The sequence below is a fragment of the Centropristis striata genome, chromosome 14, assembly GCF_030273125.1.
Source record: "Centropristis striata isolate RG_2023a ecotype Rhode Island chromosome 14, C.striata_1.0, whole genome shotgun sequence".
Lineage (NCBI taxonomy): Eukaryota > Metazoa > Chordata > Actinopteri > Perciformes > Serranidae > Centropristis > Centropristis striata.
Window position 1 is genome coordinate 5,381,382 of NC_081530.1, and position 22,493 is coordinate 5,403,874.

Here is a 22,493-nt window from a genome sequence, read left to right on the forward strand (position 1 = left end):
CTGTTTTTTGCCCTGAGATCATTTTTGTGTAAAGAGTCCATGTGTGCAGACTGAAGCTCTTTGCTGTAGTGTTTTGTCTTTCACTCATATTACATATTGTTTTCTAAATGTGGTTATGGTCTCTGTAGGTGGCATGCTACTGCCTATAGAATTATGGGTAACGCTTTATATTAAGGTCCTTGTAATAACCAGTAATTAACAAGTAATAAGGCCCTTGTAAGTCCTTACAAGATGCTTATTAACATTATTGTGTGTTTATAAGCTTATATAAGTGTTAATAATGGCATTACAAACACCCATGACCCACCCATTATGTCTTTGCCATGCCTTTATTAATCTTATTTTGTTTGCTTATTGATATTAAAATATACTTTATTGCTCATCTATTAAAAGTTAACTATAAGTTAACTATGCTTTTTGCAACTACCGGATCTAAAGCGAGAACAATGCCTTATTACTTGTTAATTAATGGTTATTAAGGACCTTATTATATAGCATTACCGAATTATGTGGCTTTTCAAATTACATAGAGTGATTTGATTCAAGGTTGATATATAGAAATATTGTTTGATGCCATTTAAAAAATGGTATTTAACTCTAATTCTGGCAATAAAACACAAATCTTGGTCTTGGTTAATGGTGTGGCTTAAACGGTCTGCTTTTGCGAACAGTTTACAGAAGCATTTTGTTCACAACCAAAATTTGCCGCCCATGTATTCATGATGAGCATGTGTGCATGTGTTGAGTGGAATCCCATCCCCCACATGTAGTATAGAGCTTCTAACATGCCCCCAGCTGGCCGACAGACACAGAGATGAGGTGACAGCTCTTCCTAAAGACAATAACACATGGTGACCCGTAATGTTTGTTTGATAATATCATATGACTTCACGGTTACCTTCACTGGTTTCACCAAGGCAAAACTGTGACACTGACATATATATATTTAGGATTCAAATCTCAATTAAGCAGAACCCTATTGACTTTGTGCTGGATTAGTAACCTGTAAACAATTGTCTTGTAAATTAACAGTAAAATACTGGCAGCAGGGTTGCCAGTATTCTACTGTTAATTTTACAGTTCCCTTACTGTTATCTACTTTACAGTATGTTACTGTGATAAAACCACATACTGAATTACAGTAAAATCCTGCATTTCATTGATTTTTACAGTAGACTAAAACACAGTATAGTGCTGAAGCTAGTTGCAATATTGTTGCAGTATACAATGCAGTCATTTTTTGTAAATAGAGCATATTACTGTCTGAAAGCTAATTACTATGAATTAAGCGCTGTCTTCACTGTAACGTCAGTAATTTTAATAAACCATATACTGAATGAGTTAGTTAAATAAAATACAGCCATTAAAAATGTAGACAAGAAGAGACTTAGAAAATATCATAGATATATATATCATATATTTTATGGGAAACGGCAAACTACCTACAAATATTGCCCAGAATGCATTGTTTTCTACAGTATTACTGTCACAATTTGGCTGTTTTCTTACAGCAATGTGTTACAGTGTAGTGTTCAAGTCCTGAGGGGTCAAATGCCTAAAGAGCTTGTGCCAGTTTATTATTGATATTCTTTCTTTCTATTATTGTTATAAGGTTTTGAGCCCTGAAGGTGTAGAACCCTGCTGTGCTTGTGCCAGTTTATTAGGGTTTAAGCCCCCACCAAATGTATGGCACCACTCAAACTGCCATGAGCTGGAATGAAACTTAGCCCAATAACTCAAAATGATTTGCAAATAAATATTAGCAGCAATATGAGTTAGCAAAAAATGAATTGTTGTGGATTCTGTTAACACAGCCATGTGCTCTTATTTTGAAAGCTGCATGTGTTTAGCGACAGGAATTAATTCATAGGTTAGTAATTAATACAAAAAGAGTTCAGAGTTTTTATTGACACTGGTGTACTCACTTCACACAAGTCAAGAGTAAATTATTTGTATTTGGCAACTATTGCGATTTGCAATTTACACTACATTTTAGATGTATGATTGATTTGTATTTTGTTGTAGGTTTTTATTTATACAGACTTAAAAAAATCATATTTTTTATATATATTTTTCAGTATTTTGTAATATCGTCAAGAATATCGTTATCGCAAAAATACCCTGAAATATCGTGATATTCTTTTAGGACCATATCGCCCACCACTAGTTCCTTGTCATTTCTTGTCATTATCTTTCATCCACATACCTATAATGTCTTTTGAGTTGAGGGGATTGAATATTTCTGATTGCAACTGTACGCCACAAGCTGGTACAACCATCAGCAGCTTTTCCATTTCACCATCAGAAGTTTTGTTTCAGTGGGGGCATTGTTGCATTCTATTTTTCCACCCCATTCATAACAAAGAGGTATAGATATATATAGAATAGGCATAGATATAAGAAACTCCTGAACTGTACTCGTTATAGTTTTCTGGTTAAAATACATAATAAAAGCGGTCAAACTTTGTGATAAGTAATGTGTAGCTTTTGCATCTGTTGAGAATGTATTTATTGATAGAAATACAAGCACTTCTCTCCCTACAGCCATGCAGCCATACTATACAGCAGGGAGGAAGGCATCATCACTTAGCCAAGTCAATAAAGCCTAACTTATGATTCTTCAATATGGCAAACATATTGCCATGCATATACATATGCAGGCTGCATATTTTAAATGACACACTGTGGTGAAATTATTCCCCGACTCTTTGAATTGCTCACTTAAACACAAGTGTCATTTTGCATTTCATTTGTGTTTGCTGCCCTCCAGTAACATCATAGCCTGATCCCTGCTTTGAATAATTCATCAGTTACACTTTGCTGCCAAACACTGACTGGAACAGGAGACAATTATAGAACAGAATGACTGGCTGTGGCTAGTTTATTGTCACTTTATTACTCTAAGGTAGCTTTTCTCCTACTACAGTTAAGACACAGAGGAGATATCGTCAGTGGCTCTGAATCCAACACAACTATTTAAAACAATGCTATTCACTCTAATCAAGGTTATTGATAAGAGCCAGTCGACTATCTTTGGGTTTCAGTATCGTCCACAAGGTGTTAAATTCAAAGCAGATATTTCACAGTCAGCAGATAAAACTCATACTTTTAAATAAATGACTTTACCCAATACATAGATATGTGGCTATTGAATTTGGTTTTCTGACAACTAACAATAGTTTATGAAAGGAATGCTTTGTCTCTCATGGTCCTCAGCATTATGCCACATGATGGATGCAACGTATTGTTCATCATGATCATTTATCTATCTTAAAGGCCGACTTGGTAGTTTGGAGCTCCCGGACCTCCCCCTATACACTGCAAAAAAAGAAAAGTTGGGTGAACTTAAAATTTCAAGGCAACAAACTTCGATAAAATTTTAAGTTGGACAATTAAACTAAATATTTTAAGTTTTGTTTTTGAGTTTGCTCAACTCTGAATTCAGATTTTTGTCAACTCAACTGTAAGTTGTACTAACTTATAATTTTACATTGTAATAACTTTTAATCCTTACTTCTGCTAACTTCTGTAATGTGCTGAATTGGCACGATTGTAACGGCAATATGAAACGTCAGCGAATGTTGCGACCACAATTTTGAGTTAGCATTGATACGCTAATGGCTACTCTTGTAGCTGTAACAAGCAAGAAATAAGAGTTAGCAGAACTATTGTCCCTTGTTGTGAACCTCAACTTAAAGATATAAGTAACAACAACTCACAAACTTGTTTTTGAGCATATTGGCTTCCTTTGTTGTGCTAACTTACCTTATTGTCCTAAATGTCAATAATTTATATTTCCAAGTTTTACCAACTTAAATGTTGTTCACTGTTTTAGGGCAAAAAATACAAGTTGGCTTTTCGCAGTGAAGTGGTCCTGACTAGTGTTGGTCAACAGAGAAAACCGAGAAAGAGTTCCAGCACAAAACTTCCCCCTAACACACCTAGCACTTTGTTTAAATTCCACATTATCCTTATCAGAATCTCTTCAGTCTAATTCATGTGCAGCACCCATTTCCATTCCATTGCAGAACATTGAGGTAAAAAAACAAAAATATAGAAATAAATTAATAAATGACCACTGAAAATGCTACATAAGTTATAGACGAGGTAGATGTCTTGCACATATTAATTGTATTGCATATGTCAGTTTTATTGCATATTTTCATTAATTTATCCTGTGTGGGTGAGGCAGCAGGCTGAGCAGGTGGTGACATGGTGGAGGTGGTCACGGTGATCTTCCTCGCTCTGGAAAGACATCACAAGCTTTGCCAATATCATCATATGTATTTTTTTTACTTATCAAAAATGTATACCGGTATAATCGTGAATGACACGACATGGCACACCCCTAACTAAAAACAAGAAAACAGTGTGTCCTTTGCGGAGGCACAAATAATTATGTACTAATCCAACACAGGGAATTTAATATCTGATAACTAATTGCTCTGTGACCAGGAGAGATGCTGGTTCATATACTAATTCACGTCTCTGCAATTTACATGAGGGCTTTTTTTATTCAATCACATTATAAACACACCAAGCAAAAACAGCCCGAGGGAGCACTGAATTTAAATCACGTCAGGGCAGATTTCAGTTTCAGAGACACAGAAATAGCTGTTTTGTGTGTGATGGGTGCTGTTAGTGATGTTGATGTGTCCACCCATGTGGTGAATCTCCTAGTATCATTATCTCCACCCCGCTGTGCTCATTGAGCCAAACAGCCCTCACCTCCACCTCCCAGGCTGACAAGCTGCTCTGACCAATGATCAGAACTTTTACAAGGGCTTCAGTGTTGATTCAGAGCAACTCAGGCACAGCATGCTGGTCTTTGTGACCCTGTCCCACACTGCAAAAAAAAGAAAAGTTGGGTGAACTCAAAATTTTAAGGCAACAAACTTCGATAAAATTTTAAGTTGGACAATTAAACTAAATATTTTAAGTTTTGTTTTTGAGTTTGCTCAACTCTGAATTCAGATTTTTTTCAAATCAACTGTAAGTTGTACTAACTTATAATTTTACATTGTAATAACTTTTAATCCTTACTTCTGCTAACTTCTGCAATGTGCTGAATTGGCACGATTGTAACACCGCTATGAAATGTCAGCTAATGTTGCGAACACAATTTTGAGATAGCATTTATACGCTAATGGCTACTCTTGTAGCTGTAACAAGCAGCGCCGCTAGTGTCAGTTAGCCGCTAGCATCAGTTAGCCGCTAGCTTTCGCTATGAATTTCACCGCTTTCCCGCATTTCACAACAAAGAAATAAGAGTTAGCAGAACTATTGTCCCTTGTTGTGAACCCCAACTTAAAGATATAAGTAACAACAACTCACCAACTTGTTTTTGAGCAGACAACTGGCTTCCTTTGTTGTGCTAACTTACATTATTGCCCTAAATGTCAATAATTTATATTTTCAAGTTTTACCAACTTAAATCACTGTTTTAGGCCAAAAAATACAAGTTGGCTTTTTTGCAGTGTACAGTTACTGATTATTACTATTCAAAGCACAGATCATTCCTATTCATTCTTTCATTGTTGTCATTCATCTTTTGTTATGTACCCTTTTTAACCTAAATTAATTCTATTAAATTCAAATGAATAGTGTTACTTTTACTTTTACTCTTTGGGAGCAGTAATTAACATCCTCAAATTGATGATTTCGTCTCTTGCCTTCCAACATCAGCATAAGAGCTGACTATCAAAAAAGCCTGTGTGTGTGGTGAATCGTAATATATTCACCAAAGAGAACTGACCCCTTCACCCTTCTTGTTACAACAGCAGTGGGAATGATTCAGCCCTACAGATATGTGAATTTTCAAAAATGTCCTCATAAATCAAGTGGAAATTGGTTTTCTCCAAAGCTGATATTGCTTCTACTTCTAATGTACGCATATCAATTTTCCTTTCCCCAGGCAAATTTGCATCTAATTGTATCTTTCTGTTCCCATTCCCACCTCCATTTACAATTACAATTGTATTGTATTTGCTCTCCATATTCATACATGCTGGTTTCTGTGCGTCCACTATTACTTATATTATAATCTGTTGTACCACAAATTCAGTGTGGGGTGTGAACACCACTTGACATACACACAGGGCAGTGGATTACAGTTCTGTTCAGCACAGCATCTTTAGGGTTATTTTAATACTTGGCAGACTTTCAGCTGTATTGGAATATCAATGCTGAGCCGCAAGCCTAAGAAGAGACATTTTCACCCCACTCTCAAAGAACAATAGAATAATCGTTTTGATTTAATCTAAACTATTATTGCTTTGACATTGTCTGTACACTAGAATACTATTCACTGATAGTGTAAATGAATCAATGTATTATTATCCTGTGTTGTTATCTTATCTTGTATCCTGATGTGGAGCAGTAGGTATTTCCTGGATAATGTAACCAGTGGAAATGGGTGCTGCACATGAATTAGACTGAAGAGATTCTGAATAAGGATAATGTGGAATTTAAACAATGTGCTAGGCGTGTTAGGGGGAAGTTTTGTGCTGGAACTCTTTCTCGGTTTTCTCTGTTGACCAACACTAGTTATGACCACTTCACTGCAAAAAGCCAACTTGTATTTTTTGGCCTAAAAATAGTGATTTCATTTGGTAAAACTTGGAAATATAAATTACTGACATTTAGGGCAATAATGTAAGTTAGCACAACAAAGGAAGCCAGTTTTCTGCTCAAAAACAAGTTTGTGAGTTGTTGTTACTTATATCTTTAAGTTGGGGTTCACAACAAGGGACAATAGTTCTGATAACTCTTATTTCTTTGTTGTGAAATTTGGTCATTAGCAAAAGCTAGCGGCTAACTGATGCTAGCGGCTAACTGATGCTAGTGGCGCTGCTTGTTACAGCTACAAGAGTTCTACACAGGGGCCTCCAGGGGCCACTGCCCCTGTGAAGAAGCCCTTGGCCTCTGCTGTGGCCCCTGTTTCAAATTAATACTAAAATGATCAATTTATAACGATGAACAACGGAACAATTCTAACCTTTTTTTTGTTCAAACAATATCTCATATCTCATTGTTCCAAAAGGAACCCAGAATGTGTCTATTGTATACTAGTTTAATTGTGCAATAAAAGCTTGTATATATATAAAAAAAACAATTCTCACTATACTGCACTTTCAAAATAAAAAAAAGTAATTGTGCACAAAAATGAGAAATGTCATTGTCGTGCAAAAATAGTTATTGTTGGTAAGTCTCATTGTTTCAATCAGTGTATTTGTATCTTCCAAATATACTTAAATTAGATTTTTAAATGAGCTAAAATAAAGGTTTTGAATGCCTAAATGTAATCTTTGCCGTTTTTTAATGTGCCCCCTCTGATTAAACACTGGCCCCTGCTTAGCCCCCCTTAGTAAAACTGGTCTTGAACCACGACTGTGTAAAACTGATTGAATGTATTTCATTTTTGTAAAACATATTTTGACACTCGGCTTGAATAAACAGAAGGTTCTTGTTTTCCTGTGAGACCTTATGTTATGATTCTATTCTTATGCTATATCTCATCTCATCTCACTTCCGGTGACATTTAAGGCTCCCAACCCCCCAACCACTGTTATTGCTGCCACCCTTTGTTCCCCACCAGACGGAGAAGGTCTCTTTTTGACCTTGCACATGTCTGCACCGTCTCTCATTCAGCAAAAGCTTCCCTCTTCTTTATTTCACCTGCTTGGACAATTTCATAATATGCCAATTTATGCGATTGGTATGATACTTTTAATAAGCTTTTATTATATAGAGTGGCTTAATTAGAATGGCCTCAACATCCATTCACTGAATATTAATACTTTAATAATGTGGTCCCCATATTGACTTATGGTGATCACGAGGAGGGCAATAGAAATGGAAAAGATTATAGGAAAAAATCCTCAGACATTCACACAAAACTGATTTGATTTGGTGTCCCTGATGAGAGTGTGTCAATTTTGGATATTTCCCCATTTAAGGTTATACAGTTACAAAAAAATTAGAATATCATGAAAACGTTGAATATTTTTTGTCAATCATTTCAGAAAGTGAAACTCATACATTAAATAGATTCATTAGGCATAGAGTGAAATATTTCAAGCCTGTTTTTCTTGTAATTTTGATGATTCTGGCTTAGAGATAATGAAAACACAAAACTCAGTGTCTCAGAAAATTAGAATATTGTGAAAAAGTTGAATATGTGAGTCCTGGGTCAGTGGTGGTTTGGGGCCATGTCCTCTGCTGCTGTTGGTCCACTGTGTTTTCTGAAGTCCACAGTCAGCATAGCAGCCATCTAGCAGGACATTTTAGAGTCTTCATGCTTCCACAAGCTCTTTGGAGATGCTGCTGGTTTCATTTTCCAGCAGGACTTGGCACCTGCCCTCACTGGCAAAGGTACCAAAAGCTGCTTCAATGACCATGGTGTTACTGGCCAGCAAACTGGGCTGACCTGAAGCCCATAGGAGTCTATGGGCTGTTGTCAAGAGGAAGATGAGAGACCCAACAATGCAGATGACCTGAAGGCTATAAAAGCAGCATGGGCTTCCATTAGACCTCAGCAGGCTGATCTCCTCCATGCCACCAAGCATTAATGCAGTAATTCATGCAAAAGGAGCCCAACCAAGTACGGAGTGTATAGAAATGAAGATACATTTATTGATCTTATGTAATATTCTATTTTTCTGAGACACTGAGTTTTGGGTTTTCATTATCTGTAAGCCATAAACATCAAAATTACAAGAATTACAGGCTTGAAATATTTCACTCTATGTGTAATGAATTTTCACTATCTGAAATAATTGACAAAAAATACTGAACTTTTTCACAATATTCTAATTTTTTGAGATGTACCTGTATATTCAAGGTCAACCATCGGTGCCAGTGCAGGTAATTAGATGTATTTTTAAAAAAAATACATTTTACGGCAATTTTATAGCTTTATTGAGGCAGAGACGATATGCAGGAAAGGGCTCTGAGTCGGACTGAACCTGAGCGGCCTGCTAACGAGGAGTAGGCCTCTGTGGTATGCCACCGGGACTCCCGGTATTTGATGTCTTTTATGTAGAAACAGACTGCGGTAGCATGATCTCACTGGTTGCAATCTTGAGTTTACAAATAAAAACAATAGAATGTCTGCATCGTTGTCTGCAGTAGGGTTGATAGGTGCCACGTGGCTTTCAGTTTAGATTGTTCCCCTTAAATGCCAAAATCACTTCACCATCCGTTTCTGGTTGTTTGATTGTAATTGCAACCATTTTAAATTAAGAGGCACTTTGGCTCTGCATTGTGGCTTTTTGCACGCAGTTTGTATCATGATTTGATTTGATTTGCCTTTATTGTCATTGCATGTTCACATACGAGATTTGCTGTCTCTCACAAAATAAAACTGTTTCAATCACTCTGCTCAAACATACATCACATTCCCACTCATAAAGATAGAATAATTTAATAAAGTGCTGTAAGAAGGATAATAAAAAATAATGCAATATGTCAGAATGCTATCATCATTCTAGATAGACTCCAGGATTTTTGCAGAGAGGTTGTTCCTTGTCAGCGTCCTGAGCAAGTAGAGTCTCTGTTGGGTCTTTTTCACCAGGACAGTGGACTTTACGGTCTCATTGAGGTCCATGCTGATGTGGGTTCCCAGGATTTAAAATTGGGGACCCTCTCCTCCTCTTCTTCACCTAGTCTCAGTGGCAGTTGCTCCTCTTGTTGCCGGCTGAAGTCACTGAGGAGATCCTTTGCCTTTTTGATGTTTAGCAATTGTTGTTCACTGCACACCGTTTTATTAATAAGCAGACTTCGTCTCTGTAGGATGGCTTATCGACATTTGTGATAAGTCCCACCACTGTTGTGTCATCTGCAAACGTTATAATTGTGTTTGTGGGGTGTGTAGGTGGGCAGTCTACGTATAGAGGGATAACGGGACCATAAGCGAAATTCGGGCTCCTCATTTAAGGAAGTGAGGAAGGAGAGGAGGAGTGCTGCAGAGATTACAGAGACAGCAGCAGTGCCGTATTCATCTGCCCTCTGTCATACTCACCAACGTTCAGTCGTTAAGGCACAAAATTGACGAACTTTGAGCGTGCACCGAAATACTTAAAAAAAGCTAGGCAAGTTTTTCCACACAGAAAGGGTTTGTAATCTTCACTCAGGCTGTTTCTAAGTAATATTTTTTTAATAGAACCACTTATTTTCTTTATGAAAATGCACAAGTAAATTGCAGATTCGCTGATGTCCCTCAATTACATTTTACTTGGGAATATCAACTAATTAAGCCAATGGACTGGTTAATTAATATTACTTGGAACAAATGATTCAATTTACATACAAAACTGAGGACACATAATAACAAACAATCACTAAGTAATGCACTACATGAAAAACTGCTATTTAAAAGTAAAAGCACTGAATTCGTATTCCTTTGTAGAATTTGTACAGATGATTGAAATAATAATTACAAGGCCAAAAAAATCTTTTTTTTCAGTGTGGGTTAACTTCCTTTCTGAGTACAAACACAGCTAGTAGTATTATTTCCCTCACTGAAACTTGGCTTAACGACTATGATTCTGATGCTGATCTTGAAACCGATGGTTTTGGGCACCTCTAGCCGTGGATCGTGATGGACAGCTGACAAATCTCAGGGTGGGGGGGTGGGCCTGTATGTGAACACCTAATGGTGCAAGGTTGTGAGGAAAATGGTGTGTACTCCTGATATTGTTACATTTTGTGTCTTTTTTTTTGTCATTTTGTGTCTTTTTTGCTGATTTTGTGGTCAATTTGTGTCTTTTTTGCTGATTTTGTGTCTTTTTTTTTGTCATTTTGTCTTTTTTGGTCATTTTGTGTCTTTTTTTGATCATTTTGTGGTCAATTTGTGTCTTTTTGGTCATTTTGTGTCTTTTTTTGGTCATTTTGTGTCTTTTTTGGTCATTTTGTGTCTTCTTTGATCATTTTGTGGTCAATTTGTGTCTTTTTGGTCATTTTGTGTCTTCTTTGATCATTTTGTGGTCAATTTGTATCTTTTTTGGTCACCCTGAGGCAAATGTGGACAACGCAACAGCAACTCTATTAAAAACTGTGCACCACCGTCAGTCTATCTGTCCGGACGCTCTCAATTTTGTAATGTTTTTTTTAATCACTGTTCGATGTCCAAGTCTCACAATGCATCTCCTGTCCTACCAGACGAGGTAGAGGACTGGATCAATGCTATGGCTCCATTAATGGAGCTTATAAATCCCAAGCAATGGCTCCTCTGGGTTTATCTGACCACTGTACTGTTCATTTGGTGCCCACCTATCAGTCAGCCTTAAAAACAAGAAAAATTGAATGTCGAGTTGTTCCTGTTTGGACTGATGACTCTCCATTGGAACTTCATGAGTGTTTTGACTGTACAGATTGAGACTTATTAAAAATAAAAACTCTTGTTCAGACTTGGATGCTCTTAAAGACACTGTGTCCAGTTATGTCTCTTTGAGTGAAAATATGGTGATTCCACAAAAAACATGCACTATCTTCCCCAATAATTAGCCATGTATTTGATAATTTTGTTTCCTTTTTTGTCATTTTGTGTCTTGTTTTTGGACATTTTGTGTCTTTTTTGATCATGTTGTGGTCAATCTGTGTCTTTTTTGCTGATTTTGTCTCTTTTTTGGTCATTTTGTGTCTTTTTTTGATCAATTTGTGGTCAATTTATGTCTTTTTTGGTCATTTTGTGTCTTTTTTTGGTCATTTTGTGTCTTATTTGGTCATTTTGTGTCTTCTTTGATCATTTTGTGGTCAATTTGTGTCTTTTTTGGTCATTTTGTTTCTTTTTTGGGTGATCTGAACTGTGCGTGTGAAATTGTGTTCAGTGAGCGGGGGTCACGGACAACATGCATGTTAAATTGGGGGTCGCGACTCAAAAAGATTGAGAACTACTGCTGTATTCTACATAATTCTTCATCGAGCCCTTACCATGTGAGGTCTGGATCTTACAAATGCACTGTGTGTGGCTGAGGGCTGAAAAATCCTGGAGAAAAACCTGTTTTCATGCTGTACCATTCATCAAGCTGGCAACCCATTGTTCTTTCATGTCCACACAAGCTCTTTCTTTTGATCATGGCATCTGCAGATCAAAGACCAGAGGCCAGCCAGAGTCGAAATACAGCAAACCTGGAAGCAGTTAGCCCTCCTCAGTCTGATCAGTATATTATATCACACCATGCTATGTTAAACAAAAGTTGTCATCCCTTCAAGTAGCATAATGACTTCAGTAGAGAGCCTCTTTAGATCTTTATTGAAGATAAATGAGGATGTACCTTTGCCATCTTGGTAGGGAATAAAAAAATAAAAATAAAAATGTGTTAGCTTGTAAGGAAAAAAAATCGAAACACCTTTCTGGATACATAAATACATCCTCTGGTTTTACATGTTAGGAAAACAGGCTCAAGCTGTTTGCTTGACAATAACTCGATGATCCTGTGTACAGTAAGAGAGTCTCAGCAAAAAACATGTTGAGCAGAACAAAAGGATTCGATCATTTGCTGCATGTTCTCTTTTGCAGAAGGTTTGTTATTTTGAGTTGCAGTCGGCTAGAATAAGGATTTTTGTTTCACTGTGAAAATAAAAAAAGTAATCTGAACCATGAAAGTTTGAGCAGACATTCAAGCTCAGGATAGATGGTTCTCTCCTGGCTTCCTCCCACAGTCTGAAGATATATATAGGTCGGGTTAATCGGTGACTCTTAATTGCCTGTAGGCGTGTGAGGCGAGATCGTAGGATTGCAATTTCTTGTCACATTTGTGGTCTTATTACCAGCAAATTCATCATCGTTGCTATTTTTGAAGTTACTATAAGTGATGCATTTCAAGTGGTAGAAAAAGAAGTTTTGGGACATACAAACCACTACCAGGGAGCTAAAAATTAACAATTCAAAAGAAAAACATAATTATAATAACTCTGAACTAGAAAACAAGATAACCTTGGCACAGCCTGGACGAGCATTAAAACCACAGCAGGCCTCAAAAAATCAAAGAGCGCTCTGGATGGCTTCAACTGTGATACTGAGTTTGATAGAGTTTGCTCATGCTCTTAATTGTTTTTATAACTTTTTTGATTCTTTTTTTTTTTTACAATTCTAAAGACCATGCAAATATATTTTTTCTTTTTAAATGTGGTCATAGTCAGCCTACTACACGATGATGGAAAAAAAAAGCGACTGTCTGGTCATTAATAACTTCACCAAATGACTTCTCAAGTGAGCATTTTTATCTTAAATGAAACACATCTTAAACCAAAGATATGTTAACTGATTTTAGAAAAAAAGTATACATACATGATGTCACCTCCATTTAGGACCAAACTATAGAATGTGTACCATTGTAGAAATATCTTTTAAACACATTTATTGACTCACAATTGAATTTTGAAACAAATTGAGAAACTAATGTTTGAAAAAACTGTCCGTGATGACTTATTTTATCGTGCTTTTATTGAATCAGTTGTATCTTTTCTTTGGTGTCATGGTTTGTAAACCTTTCTCAGAAACTCTCTGAACCAGATTGTGAAATGGTTTAGTAAACTTATTGGAGAATCACAGCTTAACCCAAACTTTCTCTACACTAGACAGTTACAGCAGATAACTCGTTCAGTGTTATGAGTGTCAATCTCTGCACAATGAATTCCAGCTTCTTTTTTTCCTGGGCAAAGATTCAAGAAAGATTCCCAAGTGCAAAAAAACATGATAGAAATAGTTTCATTCCAGTGGCCTTTATTGAGTGGAACGAGCCACAGTCAATTCTGATTCGCTTAGACTCCCAGTGATGAGACTTTGTCTCACTGGTCTAGATATGGAATATTTATTTATTTATTTCACTGGCTGATAAATCTCTTCGATGCTGTTTGATGAATGTTTGTACTGAACGTGAGAGATAGCAAGCTGGAAATTGCTATCCCTGGGAAATTGATTCAAGCGGTTGATGGCCACTTTTTATTTATTTTCTTCTTCTTCTTCTTCTTCTTCTTCTTCTTCTTCTTCTTCTTCTTCTTCTTCTTCTTCTTCTTCTTCTGCATTCTGTAATTTGCACAGAATACCACAGCCTTTATGCCATTTCGGAAGGATTGGACCTTTTTTTAAGCTCTTTCTGCATTGCACACTTCTTATTTTTTTTGTTTTTCTGATGTTGTTAAGAATGTGTGACTCTCTCAACAAGTTCACCTACAGTTACAGATGATGTAGCCTGAACCTGAATACAACAATTCAAATGGTTTAATAAAATAGTAAGTCATTCTGATTGATTACAGCTTGGGTCTAGCTTTTGTTGGCTATTGTTCATGATAACCTTGCACTTAATAAAATAATGCTGAGATCTAGGAAACCTCTACAAAAATGGGACAGGGAACACCTTTGGCTGTAACAGGCCAAAAGATGATCCAGATTATCTGAATCGCCTACTTTCATCTCTCACTGGCAAGAATGCACTTGGACAACTGAACACGTAAGTTTAGCCAGTTGAATTATCATAAATTCTGCCAGGCTTGACTCAGTGATTCCTGATGAAGCCCTGGAGTTAGACTGGAGTAGGGTATATGTAGATTTTATATGTAAAAATGATGTTCTAGAATACAGAACAAATAAAAAATGAAATAAGAAATCATGAATATAATTCTGAACTAGATCTTTTTGGTTACAGAAAAACACGCTTAACATTATGTTAATGGTAAAACTTATTTACAGTACAATGCACAGATACAATATACTGTGTATTTATCAGTGATAGAAATATTTGATTTAGTAAGTATTAGTACTATTAAGCTACTTCCAACTTTAAAAAATGCTTCTAAGGAAATAGGCCTACTTCAAATGAATACATTTAGTAGGAAATTGAATTTGATTTGAACATAACAAATTGTCATTCCTTAAATGATTGCATAATATAAGCCAATATTGCATGAAATGATGCAAACATAGCCAAATGAACTGTACAGAGCGTCACACTGGTTATAGCTACCATTGTTGTTAGTTCCACAAAGCCTGGCTTATTTTGATAAATCTCGCTAATTTAAGGGAGAGATGCGTTCCATTAAAGTGGCTTATTTGACTCCCCGCTCAGTAACCATGGTAACTTATACCGTCAAACTAGCCATCTCCGGGGCAGACTAACAGACAAGCTCACTTTAGCCGTGCGTCAATTTATTTCTGACGGGTGGAAACAAATTCCCAACTGTCAGTTCCGTCACGTTTTTTTCGCGGGTTCGTCACTTTTGTCACATCCGTGCTGAAAGTTTAGACTTCGTTTTTTATGTTACAGTCTGGTTTAGACCTTTTCTTCGTATGATGTGAGGAGGCATGAATTTACACACCTATTTCAGTTAATCCGTTTTTTAATTAATGCAACTTTTGTTTTGGAGTGAACCCTTTATTTGAAAGCTAAACATGTATAATTTAAGAAAAGCGTGCAAAAGTTTTATAGTCCTTTTTTCATTCATTTTGTTCTAGCTGTTAAGACAAAAAAACCTGACATTAAATCCAGTCTAAACCTTCTGCTGCTGCTGTGGTAAAATGTATACTTACATCATTCTCTACATATTCTCCTTGGCGTTCAGTCCCAGCTAGGCAAGAATCCTTGGCTTTCTTTTTTACTTGTTTTTACCCTTTTTATTTGTCTTTTTTATCTCTAACTCTGTTTTGGATTGAGCTTTTATTACTATTTTATTCTATTCTATTTTATTGTTTTACTGTTTTTAGTATTTTATTGTTTTTATTGTTTTTATTTATACCTATTTGTGTATGATTTATTCTATTTTAATAACTGTACAGCACTTTGGTCAACTGAGGTTGTTTTTAAATGTGCTCTATAAATAAACTTTGACTTGACTTCTCTAGTTTCTTTATCTCTAACTTAATTTATTACATTTTTAGCTTTTTGTCTCCATATAAAGTTTTTGGTTTTCAGTGTCCATAAGCATATGCCGCTTGTAGATCGAGCCGACATCCTGTGAAAGAAAACGTGTCAAAGAGTAGCTGATTATGTAGTTGCCAATTATTATTTAATGTCTCAGTTTCAGCATTCCCTGCTGCTGTAGTTGTTCCAGCTGTGTTCTGCAGCAAGGTGCATGGTTATCATACACAATCTGTAGAATGAAGACTGAAACATCATTATGTTTTCACTTGTCCAAGTCCTTTTCTGGCTGTTCACATTTCTCCTGCTGAGATATAACAGAATAATTAATATAGGACAGGGTTATTTCGCCCAGTTAGGCCAATTAACTGTAAATTGATTGTAGTTGTGAGTTCTCCTAAGTGAGCCTACAGCAGAATTGTGCAGAGGTCTACATCTGTTATTATTCAGCATACTGAATAATAACAGATGTAGGCCTGTAGATGTGCAGATGTAGACCAGATGTAAGATAACCATTCTTATTGTATCTAATTGTTAAATTATTAACAACTACAAATAACACAATACGTAGGATTGAATTACTCTTGCATTTAATCAGTCTGCAGTGTTTCACCATGCTATCTCCCTGGCTCTGTTAATGGAGCAGTATTGTCTGTTATTGCAGTGGCTGTTCTAGACCAATTTTACTGTGGGGGCCAAGGAGGGGCCAGTGTTTAATCAGAGGGGCATATTAGCACATTCAAAATCTTTATTTTACCTCATTTAAACATCTCATTTAAGTATATTTGGAAGATACAAATACATTGATTTAAATAATGAGACTCACCAACAATAACTTTTAAAATACATTTTTTTGTATGACAATGACATTTCTCATTTTTGTGCACAATCACTTTTTTTATTTTGAAAGTGCAGTACAGTCAGAGTGATCTTTATATATATATATATGTATATATATCACAATCACTTTTTTATTTTGAAAGTGCAGTACAGTCAGAGTGATCTTTATATATATATATGTATATATATCACAATCACTTTTTTATTTTGAAAGTGCAGTACAGTCAGAGTGATCTTTATATATATATATATATATATATATATATATATATATATGAGTACCTTTTGTGTACAATGAGATATTGTTTGACCAAAAAAAAGGTTAGAATTGTTCCGTTGTTCATCGTTATAAATTGATCATTTTATTATTAATTTGACACAGGGGCCACAGCAGGGGCCAAGGGCTTCTTCACAGGGGCAGTGGCCCCTGTGAAGAAGCCCTTGTGTAGAACCACCACTGTGTTATTGTGACTGTCACTTTATATTCTTCATGAAGCTCCAACAGCATCGTTTGTTCGGCCGCCGAGCAAAAAGCTGCGCTGTTTTTCACCTCTTTTTGTGACATCTTATTGGCTGACAATGCTGGCTTGTCTAGTCTTGGTTGAGTTCATGCTGACTAGACACGCTGAGCTGCATTAGTAGAAAGGCTTTAGCCTGAAGTGAAAGTTGGTGTTCATTCTAACTGGGCTTTTCAACCAAGCCGGTGTGTTTAGCTACATTGATGGAAAACCCCCCTGGTGCCCTCAAAACAGCAACAAGCAAGTCTGTTTTGATTTTCAGAGCTGGACCAGATATGTAGCTCTTGGCCGAGGCCACTCCCATCTCAGGTCGTGTCCCACAGAGGCATGACAATCAAATAGTAAAAAAAAGTTTGGGTTATATGACAATTTAATTTGGTCTAAATGCAGCAATCATTAGCAATCATTTTTTTTACCTCCAGAGGGGCAGCTCAACCAAAGATGGGAAAATAGACTGTTGTCCAGGCCACAATAGCACGTACCTGTAAACCACACTATTTGGAGGTAAACCTAAAAGTGTTGGTCTACTTCCTTATAATTATCCCTGTATTATAATTATAAGATAGATAGATAGATAGATAGATAGATAGATAGATAGATAGATAGATAGATAGATAGATAGATAGAAAGATAGATAGATAGATAGATAGATAGATAGATAGATAGATAGATAGATAGATAGATAGATAGATAGATAGATAGATAGATAGATAGATAGATAGATAGATAGATAGATAGATAGATTACTTTATTCATCCCCAAAGGGAAATTCGGTTGTCATAGCAGTCCGGTATTCAAGTACAATAAAATACAATAAAATACAATAGAATAAGATACTGAGGTAGCATAAATAAAAACAACAATAGAAAAAAACACAGAATAGAACAAGGACACAAGTTAAAAAAAAGCAGATCAGTTGGTAGGATGGTTGGCAAGATGATGGTAATTATACTGATGATATGATGGCAACAATGCTATGGTGACTAGACGGTATATAATTGTAATAATAGTACAGTATATAGTCAATAATATGTAACAATAAATAAATAGTAACAACATAAAATAGAATAATTATAAATAATAATATGGGGAGACGGTGTATGCGTGGCTCTGACAATGGGCCGTTTGCATCATAACATTACTGTTTACCTTCATATTCTCTTCTGAATATGTCTAGCTAATTTGGTGTGCTGTCTGGCTGTTTGACTGCTCGCACTCAAAAAAAGAACTTGTTCCCAGAACGAAATAAAATTATGGAAATAATTTCCACTTAAATAAAATGCTTTAATTTAGCGAGAAACAGTTTTGTTGAGTGAACAAAATGTAAATATGTCGGGTCAACATGATGTATTTGCATTACTGTTAATTAATTACCAGGGGTCAGTCCAACTAGATTTGTAAGGGTAATTGTAACATAATAACATAATTTTCTTGGGCCATTTAAACATGTATGACATTATTAAGAGTTACTTTATTTAATAGGGTAGTTACAACTACTTTTTAAAATAGTGCAGTACATGAATTAATTGTGCTGAACCAACAAAACAAAGTTAGGTTGAAGTGGTTTAGCCTAAAAGATTACCTTTATCATATGAAAATGAACATAATAGTAATTATTCAGGAAATAAATCATTTTAAAACAGAGTATTATATTCAGCAATTTCATTAGGTTGTTTTAACATAAAGCATTCTAGTAAATTTTGAAGTGTTGCATTTTATGCTAAAACTACATGTTTTAAAACTGTTCAACCACAAAACATCATTTTATTTAGAAGAAGCTACATGTTAGACTAAGGAGAAGGTAACAGACACCCAGTTTGCTTTTTTGAGTGCATTAAAGACAAGCTTGTAATACACATTATCCTTTCCTTACCTTTCTGTTGTCTTGCTCTTTACAGGTCCATGGGGTCGTTGTATGGGCAGTGAGTGTGGACCAGGCGGCAGCCAGAGCAGGGCGGTATGGTGCGCCCACTCTGAAGGCTGGACCACCCTGCACACAAACTGCAACCAGACAGAACGGCCAGACAATCAGCAGACCTGCTTCAGAGTGTGCGACTGGCACAAAGATCTGTACGACTGGCAGCTAGGAGCCTGGAACCAGTGTGTCCCGGTGTCGATGCGCAGTGCTGGAGTGCAGCGGCCCACTGTGTGCACCCGGGGAGAGGAGGGCATCCAGACCCGCGAGGTGGGCTGTGTTCAGAAAGCCAATGGCAACCCAGCCGAGGATACAATATGTGAATATTTTGAGCCCAAACCACGCCTGGAGCAGGCCTGTCTTATCCCTTGTCCCCAGGACTGTGTGGTATCTGAGTTCAGCCCTTGGACTCACTGTTCTAAAACCTGTGGGATAGGCTTACAGAACCGGATCCGCTTTGTTCTGGCTGCGCCACTGTTTGGTGGGGCAGCTTGCCCAAACTTGACAGAATTTCAGACGTGCCAGCCAGGGGCCTGTGACGGACAGGAGAGCCTCTACAGCCTCAGGGTTGGACCCTGGGGTCACTGCTCGGTCCCGATGCCGAGGCAAGCCAGACAAGCTGACGAGCCACCCGGAGAGAGTGATAAACCATTAAAGGAAAGTGATAAACTTCCCAAAGAGGGTGACAAACAGCCGAGAGAGCGTGAAAAAACATCCAAAGGGGCTGACAAACAGTCCAGAGAAGGTTTTAAACTGTCCAGTGAGGGTGAGAAACAGGGCAAAGAGGGTGACAAACAGGGCAAAGAGGGCGACAAACAGCACAAAGAGGGTGACAAACAGCACAAAGAAGGAGACAAAGCATCCAAAGAGGGTGACAAACGGCCCAGAGATGGACGCAAACTATCCAGAGCCAACAGAAAACTGGTCAGGGCAAACCGGAAACCAGACAGGCCATCCCGACAGGCAGACAGGCCCAAACAACAGAAAAAGGCTAAAAACAAAGAGAAGAAAGACAAAATGAGAGAGAAAGCCCGGGAAAGGTTAGGGGAGAGGGGTAAAGTGAAGGATCCTGAGACCAGAGAACTCATTAAAAAAAAGAGGAACAGAAACCATCAGAACCGACCAGGAGGAAAGTTCTGGGACCTGCAGGTTGGCTACCAGACCAGAGAAGTCTCCTGTGTGCATAAGAGTGGGAATGTTGAAGCTCTCAGGTGAGATAAGTCAAATTAATTTCCCTTATGTATCATCTCACATGCTTGTTATCTATGATTATGTGTATCATTTTGAAGGTATACTCTCCTTTTTGGTTTGTCTTTAGTTTCTTCAGAGGCTAGTAAATTTGTTTCAGTGTTAAGATTTAGACAGTTTTATTAATCCTATAAGTTTCACAGTCTACATTCATGTAAAAAGAAACAAAAGAGCATTTAATATAATAGTGAGCATGAAGTGTTGAGTCATTACGGTCTGTGACTGTGTCAAGGAGACGTTTATTTCTAGAGCACCTTATACACAACCAAGGTTGACCAAAGTGCTTTACATAAATGAATAACAAAAAATCCAAAAGATACATAAATGAATAACAATAACGTCAAAGATAAAATTAAGAAAAAGACAATTTCATCTAGTAATATATGATATGAGATGTACAATACAACACACAGAAACAACTTTCTTTTCACACAGGTTCGAAAGCCTGGGAGAAAAAAAAATAGTTTAAACCCTTAATAGGGCACTCATTGAAATACTTGCAAATTCCAAATTTCCACCGTAGAGAATATTGGAGGATATTACATACAGCCAGAATGCGTAAAGAAAACATACGGACCCGGGGGAGGGGGGTAATATTTTGACAAATACATTTACAGAATTAAAGTGGCAAATCTACGAGAATTTATGAGATTCTTGAGGGGGTTTTTTCACTTTTTTCTCGTAAATCTGTGACTTTTTTCGCACAGATTTGCCACTTTAAATCTCTTAGATCTGCAACTTTTTTCTTGTAGATTTTCCTCTGTCCTCACTTTTTTCTTGAAATATTACAAATCCATGTGGTTCTACGACTTCACAGAGAGACGATATCCACTGAAGTTACCAAATACAGTTCTTCGCCCGATAAAGGGTTAAGAGAAGATTTAAAAATGTCCAAAGTCTCTAACGAGCGAATATGCAGCTGTAAACTGTCCCACAGCTTAGGGGCAGCAACTGCAAAAGATCGATTGCCTTTAGCTGCATTTAAGCGCATCCAGGTATGACTCATTTAGACCTCAGAGCTCTGGCCGGTCTATGAACATGTATGAGTTCAGCCAAATACGCTGGGGCTGTGTGTAGGTCTGAGCTTGTTGCAGCAAATAACCATTAATAGACCCAGGCCCTGTGGATATGAGCCTCTGCTGATAAACATAGTCCCAATAAACACATGAGGTTGTCCTAATACATTTATTGGACAACAGGATGAGAGGAGGAATGAATGTTTGAAAGTACCATGTGTATCATCATCAGCTTTTAATTGAACTGTACATTTTTCTTTCACAATGTACACATATGAAAGGAGAATATATGTATGAGGCCATTTATACAGGAGCAGGTCATATCAGTTGCAATGTTAATCTTTGAGTAACTCAATGACAGAATAAAACTAAACGTGTCTTTTGTCTCGTTTTAATGTTCTCCGCAAGCTAGTCTTCATACTCACTGTTACATGACATATCCTAAATATAACTTAAAGTGACTTAAGGTATAGTATTGTTAGGTACATCCTTTTCCACAGCAATGCATTTTTAAATCTCAAAATATTAAACATTGGAATTGAAATGTGGGAAATAAATATTAAAACATCATAGATAAATAAAACATAAATAAATAAACTACAATCAAAATAAATAAAATTCTCTCAGGCTCTGTTAACAGAAACTGCAAAATGTGAAATAAATATTATATTTTTATATATTATAAATAATATATAAACAGCTGTTTCTGAGATTTTTTGGCAATTCCTGCCTATCAAACATTTGCAGTATTACTGAAATAACACAAAAAGTCTGTGTCATAATGCGTCCCCTACTGGAGTGACGTGGCTCCTTTAAGAGGCAGGACAGTCAGTGCTAACAGGCTAACAGTTAGCTCTGTAGCAGTACAAGTGTGTATGTGCTTCAGTAGCAGCATGTGTTCAATTAGCGACCTCCGTTTGTTTACAACAAGCACCGGATGCTATGTGCACAGTTAGCGATGCCGGTTAATTTACGATCAGCGGCGGACACCATGTGTACAGTTAGCATGCCGGTTTGTTTACAATACAAGTGTTTTGAAACTTGTCTTTTGTCTAGTTTTAATGTTCTCTGCAAGCTAGTCTTTATACTCACTGTTACA

At 36.8% G+C, this 22,493-nt stretch overlaps 1 protein-coding gene across 1 annotated transcript in view; it reads left to right on the plus strand.

Annotated features, from left to right (window-relative positions):
- LOC131984693 (thrombospondin type-1 domain-containing protein 7A-like) overlaps positions 1-22,493 on the plus strand; it is a 117,834-nt gene that overhangs the window by 26,657 nt on the left and 68,684 nt on the right. The window contains exon 2 of the mRNA XM_059349610.1: positions 19,114-20,341. Within this exon, the coding sequence (XP_059205593.1) occupies positions 19,114-20,341 (1,228 nt within the window). The remainder of the gene's footprint in view (positions 1-19,113; positions 20,342-22,493) is intronic.